This window comes from Seriola lalandi, unplaced genomic scaffold (genome assembly GCF_002814215.2).
Source record: "Seriola lalandi dorsalis isolate HSWRI2012SDOR001 ecotype SW California unplaced genomic scaffold, Sedor1 jcf7180002054686, whole genome shotgun sequence".
Classification (NCBI taxonomy): domain Eukaryota; kingdom Metazoa; phylum Chordata; class Actinopteri; order Carangiformes; family Carangidae; genus Seriola; species Seriola lalandi.
This window is the reverse complement of record NW_019525239.1, coordinates 1,930,994-1,939,116: the sequence shown is the minus strand read 5'-3', so window position 1 is coordinate 1,939,116 and position 8,123 is coordinate 1,930,994. Positions and strand designations below refer to the sequence as shown.

The window sequence follows — 8,123 nt, the reverse complement described above, 5'->3', positions numbered from 1 at the left end:
AACCTTTAAGACCACCTTAAACACTTTAAACGTTCAGCCTCGTCCTCTGAACTTGGTGGAGCTTCAGGTGAGTCACCTGACTGAGAGACTTCATGATGCTCCATTACAGGTTTCTGTAGAGAAGTCTAAAACCACCAGGATCCACATCAGACCAGGACCACAGATGATCCCCTTCAGAGCCAGAGGGAGTCATGAGTATGACCACACCCCAGACCTGTACTCAGATCAGGGTCTGAGGGAGTTCACCGACAGTTCAAAGGTCGCAGTAAATTAATGTGAGTGAATCTGGATAAAGCTTGTTAAAAACACAATCAGCTGTTTTTTTTTAATAAACAGTGAAGTTGATGGTGGTGACCACAATCCGCCCCACCCTCCTGTGTTTCACCTGTGTTCAATCACCTGTGTTCAATCCCCCTTGCCTCCCTGGTGTGTATTTAGTCTCTGTGCCCCGTCTTGTCTTTGTCAGTCTGTCTGCTTACAACCCCATGATGTCCTCCGGTTCTGTTCCTGTCGTTCTCCAGTTTTGTTCTTGTTCCCTCAGTATTTCCAGCCTTCTGTCTCTCATCTCAATAAGAACTGATGCAGGAAGGTTCTTTGATTCACTGGGACTTTGATTCTGAATAATTAGTGAGAGGTTTATTTCTGACCTTCTAACCAGCTGTTGGTCCAGACTATGAATCAGCTGGAGATGATGTTGTGATGATCTGATCATGTCACAAGGATCATATGTCTAATAAACCTCATAGTGTCTGTAATGGTTGCTAGGGTTCTATCAAACAGGAGACTCCACACTGATATATGTATGTATATATGTGTGTGTGTGTGTGTTTGTATGTGTGTGTATATATATGTTTAATAGATAAATAAAAAGATGAATAAATAATTTATCTCTCATGTTTTTATTACAAACATGTTTCAAAACAGAATTCAGTCTAAAACAACCATGTACACACACACACACACACACATTTAGACATAATGGAGTCAGCAGCTGTTAATGTGTCACATGTTGATAAAACTGAACAGTCACATGACTGAAGATCAGTGAACTGAATGTGACTGAGACATTTACATTTAGTCATTTACACTTTTATCGAAAGAGACACTGAAACTTCAGACTCTTCTTCGGTTTAACAGGTGAAGAAGATCAGGTGAAGTCCAGTCAGACCATCTGGACCGAGGTGGTCTAATGACACACCTCACTCATTAGAGGAACTCAGTGTCTGAATGAGTTCAGACCCACAAGTCGCTCTGAAGGCAACAGGACAGAAGGACCCTGATCCAGGAGCTCGTGGTCCACAAGGAGGTTGACAAACAGCAGAGCGACATGTGATCAAAGACCAGACGAGCTGCTCCTGGACCATCTGTCAGGGTTTCACTGTGAGGGAAACATCTGGACCAGGACCTGATGTTTCTGATGTTGTCCTGGAGACAGATGCGTCGTGGTCAGAGAAGGAGAACTGGTCATCAAACATGGTGCCAGGTGAAAAAGAGATTTTAATGTGACTGATTGATCAACTTAAATTGATTATTATAAATCACTTAAAGATCACTAAACTTCATCATAGTTAGTTGAGGTTTAACTTTCTCCTTACATTGTCTTTTTTCAAAATAAGAGCGCAGTCAGCGTAACAACACACCAAAGCTCTGACTGAGGAGAATTCAGAGGAACTGATCCTCATCATGTGGATCTCTGACATCATCAAGGTGTGTGAAACATGTACCACCTGACCTTGAGACCTGAACCTGAAGCAGGTTCAACAGAGCCAGGAAATCTTTTCATTATCTAGTTTAAATGAACCTCACACCTCAGCATCGACTCTGTGAGTAAGACCAGGTGGTCACATTGAAGTCATTCACAAACAAGGACAAGTCCACAAGCAGCAGAGCAGCATATTTACAAAGAAGAAACTGTAATATTAGGCAAGAAGAAGAAGTTCATCACATGATCCAGAAACTAGATTTAATATCACTCATCATCTTCAGGACACTGTCTCAGAAGTGACTGTGTGAACAGGGCCAGGTTTCCTGACAGAGGTCTGGGAAAGTGTGGATTATCAGCAGCTGAGGAGGTTAATGATTGGTCAGGCTGAGGCAGCTGAAGGTTGTTGATTGGTCGGTGAGTCTTTCGGGTATAAAAACAGGCCGTGTGTCCTCGCTGCCTACAGAGAGCCTGCAGGTGTCTGAGCTGATCCAGAGATGGACGGGGGGGCTGCAGGTCAGTCATGCAAACGACTGTCGTTGACACTTGGAGCACAAAAGGGAACCAGTGACATCATCATCCTTGTGAACGCCCACAAGAGCTTAAATACCTGGGTCTCCACACCAGAAAGTAGGACCAGTCCCGGCCTGGTCAGATGCGTACACGAACTGATGAAGCTTCTTGGACGAGAGGTGAAACGTCTTCACAGACAAACAACCTCGTCCAGTTGTTTTCAATTTAAAAACTCCTTCAGGACACGATGACCTGGACAAATGAGAATATACACAGGCTCATACACACACACACACTCACAGACACACTGACACACACAAACACTCACACGCACGCTCACACACACACACACACACACTCATACGCACGCCCTCACACACACGCTCACACACACACACTCATACGCACGCCCTCACACACACGCTCACACACACACTCATATAGACACGCTCACAGACACACAAACACACATACACTCAAACACATACTCAGACACACACTCACGTACGCTCACTCACACACACACGCGCTCTCACACACACGCTCACACACACACACACAAACACTCATATAGACACGCTCACAGACACACACACACAAGCACGCTCGCTCACACACACGCACGCACGCTCACACACACACAACACACGCACGCACGCTCGCTCACACACACGCACGCTCACACACACACACACACACACACACTCACACGTACGCCCTCACACACTCACAGACACAGAAAGACACATACTCACAGACACACACGCTCTCACACACACACGCTCACAGACACACACAACAAACACACACTCACAGGCACGCTCACAGACACACACACTCACGCACGCTTACAGACACACACACACGCTCACTCACACACACACACACACACACAAACTCGCACACACTGACACACACACACAAACATACTGACACACTCACGCACACACAATTACAGACACACTCACACACACGCACGCTCACACACACACACTCACACGTACGCTCACACACACACACACACACACACTCACACGTACGCTCACAAACAAAACAAAACAGACAGAAACTGAGCAGCTGCTGAAAATGATCATTTTAGTAACAAACTGAGAGACTTGGTAAATGTGGACTTTCTTCAGCCTGTTTCCTGTTTGTTTGATGAAGTGTTCGAGACCTGAACCTTATGTTATAGAATAAAAGTGACTTCACTGTGATGATCTGATCTTCTCTGTCTCTCATTCATTTCCACAAACTTCCTGAATGAAAGGAAACTGGTCTAGAACAAATGGAATTAGAGAAATGAGGCAGTTTAACGAGCAGCTGGAAACAAGAGACTCATTTATATCATTTGACTTTCTGCAGCTCTGTCAGCTGAGAACCTTCAGAGAAGTCCAGTGACTGACAGACAGCTGCACCGACCTGTGACCTTCATGACCTTTGTGACCTGGTTGTCAGTGATGGATGGGTTAAATAAATCTGAGGTCCACTCAGTACTATCAACCAGCGCACGTTTGTTAGATTCTCATTATAATGAGGAGACATGTTGTTGATTCATGTAACAGGAACTCGTCATGCAGCTGGTTCCCAACGGAGAACAAAGTGACGAGAACATGTGAGAACATCATTGTGTCGACTGATGATTTCAAACAGGATCAGACTGAACTGTGTGAAACAGAAGGTGAGTGATGAACGTGTGAATAAACACTCAACAGCAGGTAGATATCAGCACCGTGAGACCAGGACCAGGACTCTCCTGATCATCAGGACCGGCTCAGGACTGAGGAAAGAACACACACACACACACACACACACACACACACATTAACACGTCATTGTATCTCTATCATAAATCATCAGACAGGAAATGAACTATCATCTGTAAACACGTTGTCTGATCACCTTCTGTTGTTGATCACGTCTGACATTGTTTTTATCCACGTTAACTACTAACTATACTAGTACTACAACTACTGTAGTAACTGTACTAACTGTAGTAACATTAATAACTGTACTACCTATAGTAACTGTACCAACAGTAGTAAGTGTATTAACAATAGTAACTGTACTAATTATAGTAACTGTACTAAGTGCAGTAACTGATGATTATTTATTGATCACCTTGACTTCACATCATGTGACAGGTGCAGTTCTTCAGTTCAAACCAGCTTCATTGTTAATAAAGTGAATATCAACTGTAATAAAACCATGTCACAGTTTCTTATCAGGAGACTTCAGACTGCCACTGACTACACAGATACAGCTGAACAGGAAGTTCAAGCAACTGTCTACAAAATAAACCTGGTTGGTCAGCAGGAGTTTAGAAAAAAGAAAAATGACACTAAAAATACTATTAAACTCACTTTTTAACTGTTTTTCACACTGAGCTCTGACTGAAGATGTTATATGAAAAATCTGTTTTTATTTGAAGTTTTTCATCAAAACTTTATTCATGTCTGTGAATCACTGACTGTAATTTCCCTCCATCCTTTTTCACAGATGAGAAGTGAGAAAACTGGATCCAGATCCATCAGTTAACAGATTGAACTGGACACATCAGGGCTGAGTATCACTGTTTGAGGAGGAGGAGAAGAAGAAGAAGTAGTAGTAGTAGTAGTAGAAGAAGAAGAAGAAGAAGAAGAAGAAGTAGTAGTAGTAGAAGTAGTAGTAGTAGTAGTAGTAGTAGTAGAAGTAGTAGTAGTAGTAGTAGTAGTAGTAGTAGTAGTAGTAGTAGTAGTAGTAGTAGAAGTAGAAGTAGTAGTAGTAGTAGTAGTAGTAGTAGTAGAAGTAGTAGTAGTAGTAGTAGTAGTAGTAGTAGTAGTAGTAGAAGTAGAAGTAGTAGTAGTAGTAGTAGTAGTAGTAGTAGTAGTAGTAGAAGTAGTAGTAGTAGTAGTAGTAGTCAAGTCAAGGAGTGTATGGTGGTTTTACTTTGACAGTCCCTGACAGGAATCAGTATTTCATGTCTCCGTCAACCTGCCGTGTTTCCAGGAGTCTAGAGTCCGGACTCCGCTGCTGGACGTGTTTGACCTGGATCATGGAACTGGTCTTTCAGTCAGTCCGTCACGGTCTTCCTCTCTAACCCTGCAGCGCCCGGAGCTCCAACATGCTGCAGCCGGGAAACAGCTCCTCCGGCTGGGCTGAACACCTCGAGTCCAACCGGTCCGAGGCGGAGGACGGCGGGTCCGGGCCGGAGGCGGTGATCGTGCCGGTGGTTTTCGGGCTGATCTTCGTGGTGGGGCTGGTGGGGAACTGTTTGGTGATGGTGGTGATCGGGAAGGTGAGGTACAACAGCGGTGCGGGAGGAGGGGGGAGGCGCTCAGGCAGCCCGACCAACATCTTCATCCTGAACCTGGCCGTGGCGGACCTGAGCTTCCTCCTGTTCTGCGTCCCCTTCCAGGCCACCATCTACTCCCTGCCCCAGTGGGTGTTCGGAGGGTTCGTCTGTAAGTTCGGACACTACTTCTCCACCGTCAGCATGCTGGTCAGCATCTTCACGCTGGTCGCCATGTCCGTGGACCGCTACATCGCCGTGGTGCACTCCAAGAAGTCTCCGTGCGTCCGGAGCCGCAGGAACGCGCTGGTCGGGGTGTGCGTTATCTGGACGCTGTCACTGGTGTGCTCGGTGCCGGTGGCCCAGCACCAGGTCCTCACCAACCACCCCACTGCCCCGAACAGCACCTTCTGCTGGGAGCAATGGGCCGGAGTCTCCAGGCACAGCTACAAAGTGACGCTGCTGATGATCGGATACGTGCTGCCGCTGCTGCTCATCAGCTGCTGCTACACCAAGGTGAGTCCAGCACTCAGGTAACCACAGAGTCCCGCTCATCAGCTGCTGCTACACCAAGGTGAGTCCAGCACTCAGGTAACCACAGAGTCCCGCTCATCAGCTGCTGCTACACCAAGGTGAGTCCAGCACTCAGGTAACCACAGAGTCCCGCTCATCAGCTGCTGCTACACCAAGGTGAGTCCAGCACTCAGGTAACCACAGAGTCCCGCTCCATATCAGCTGTGCGTAAATGGCAACAGTCCTGTAAGGCTAGGCTGCATAGACTAAAAATAAAAACTCAGACTGCAGGTCAAACATTCATCTAACCATATGAAGACATGAAGACATGTCTTCTGGTCTGAATGTCATGTGTTCAACCGACTGATTAAACAGCTATTAAAGGATGTTGCTGTTGACAGAACAGACATCATGAGCAAATGCATATTTCCTCTAGTTTTAAATATAAGACTAATAATAAACTAATAATTTGATGTTAGTTTTTTTCAGTATTGACTCTGTAGCTGTTTTTAGATCATCACCCTTTGTTTCGATATCTGCTCAGTCAGTGTCTCATGTCTTTTGGACACCTTAATGTTTACTCTATATTGTTTTATATCTACACAAATGTTTTAACAGTAGATGTCGGCGTTAATGATACTGAACATGGAGCTCAGCTCAGTATCCATGTCCTTTTTTTATTTTTAAATGTTCTCATTTAGAAAAGAGTTATGTGTTTGTTTATTCACTTTATGAGAGATGAGTTAGATTGTGATCAAGGATTCCTGTAATAAAATATTTTATTATCCTTCCTGCTGACTGGTCTTTTTGCTCAACACCAGCTCAATTTGGGATTAAAATGATATATTATTATTATTATTATCATATTATTGTCTGATGAGTTTAAGTCAAAATCCCCAGGAATGATAATCACTTTACTCAAGTCCTTCACTTCCTTTAATATTGATTTAAATCAATAAAAAATAACCATAAGAACTTCGATCACAAGGTGGCGGTGTCTAACTGTTACTGTTTAACTGTCTGTAACTGTCTGTCTGTAACTGTCTGTCTGTCTGTCTAACTGTCTGTCTGTAACTGTAACTGTCTAATTGTCTGTAACTGTCTGTCTGTAACTGTCTCTTACTGTTTAACTGTCTGTCTGTAACTGTCTGTAACTGTCTGTCTAACTGTCTGTTACTGTTTAACTGTCTGTAACTGTCTGTCTGTAACTGTAACTGTCTAATTGTCTGTAACTGTCTGTCTGTAACTGTCTGTCTGCAACTGTCTGTAACTGTCTGTTACTGTTTAACTGTCTGTAACTGTCTGTAACTGTCTGTCTGCAACTGTCTGTAACTGTCTGTCTGTAACTGTCTGTCTGCAACTGTCTGTAACTGTCTGTCTAACTGTCTGTTACTGTTTAACTGTCTGTAACTGTAACTGTCTGTCTGTAACCGTCTGTCTGCAACTGTCTGTCTGTAACTGTCTGTCTGTCTGTAACTGTCTGTCTGTCTGTAACTGTCTGTCTGTCTGTAACTGTTTAACTGTCTGTAACTGTCTGTCTGTAACTGTCTGTCGGTCTGTAACTGTTTAACTGTCTGTAACTGTTTAACTGTCTGTAACTGTAACCGTCTGTCTGCAACCGTCTGTCTGTAACTGTCTGTCTGTAACTGTCTGTCTGTCTGTAACTGTCTGTCTGTCTGTAACTGTCTGTCTGTCACCGTCTGTCTGTCTGTAACTGTCTGTCGGTCTGTAACTGTCTGTCGGTCTGTAACTGTCTGTTCGTAACTGTCTGTCTGTAACTGTCTGTCTGTCTGTAACTGTCTGTCGGTCTGTAACTGTCTGTTCGTAACTGTCGGTCTGTAACTGTTTGTTTTTTCAGGTTTTGTTTCATCTTCATAAAAAAATGAAGAACATGTCAAAGAAGTCTGAGCGCTCCAAAAGAAAGGTGCAGTCCTCTTCCTCCTCTTCCTCCTCTCCACCCTGCTCCTCCTCCTCACTCTTCAGCCCAGTCTTTGTTTTGTCTCCCTGACTCGTCCTCACCTCCTGACTTCATGTCCTCCTCCTTCTTTAAAGCTTCTAAAACGTTTCACTCATCAATCTTCTTTTGATCACGATTGTTTGAACTCTGAATCAGTTACTGTGCCCACA

The 8,123-nt window shown here is 44.3% G+C and overlaps 1 protein-coding gene across 1 annotated transcript in view; it reads left to right on the top strand.

Annotated features, from left to right (window-relative positions):
* The first annotated feature begins 5,042 nt into the window (after positions 1 to 5,042).
* galr1b (galanin receptor 1b) overlaps positions 5,043 to 8,123 on the top strand; it is a 6,746-nt gene continuing 3,665 nt past the window's right edge. Inside the window, exons 1-2 of the mRNA XM_023422836.2 lie at positions 5,043 to 5,999; positions 7,855 to 7,920. Of these exons, the coding sequence (XP_023278604.1) occupies positions 5,316 to 5,999; positions 7,855 to 7,920 (750 nt within the window). The 5' untranslated portion in view covers positions 5,043 to 5,315. The remainder of the gene's footprint in view (positions 6,000 to 7,854; positions 7,921 to 8,123) is intronic.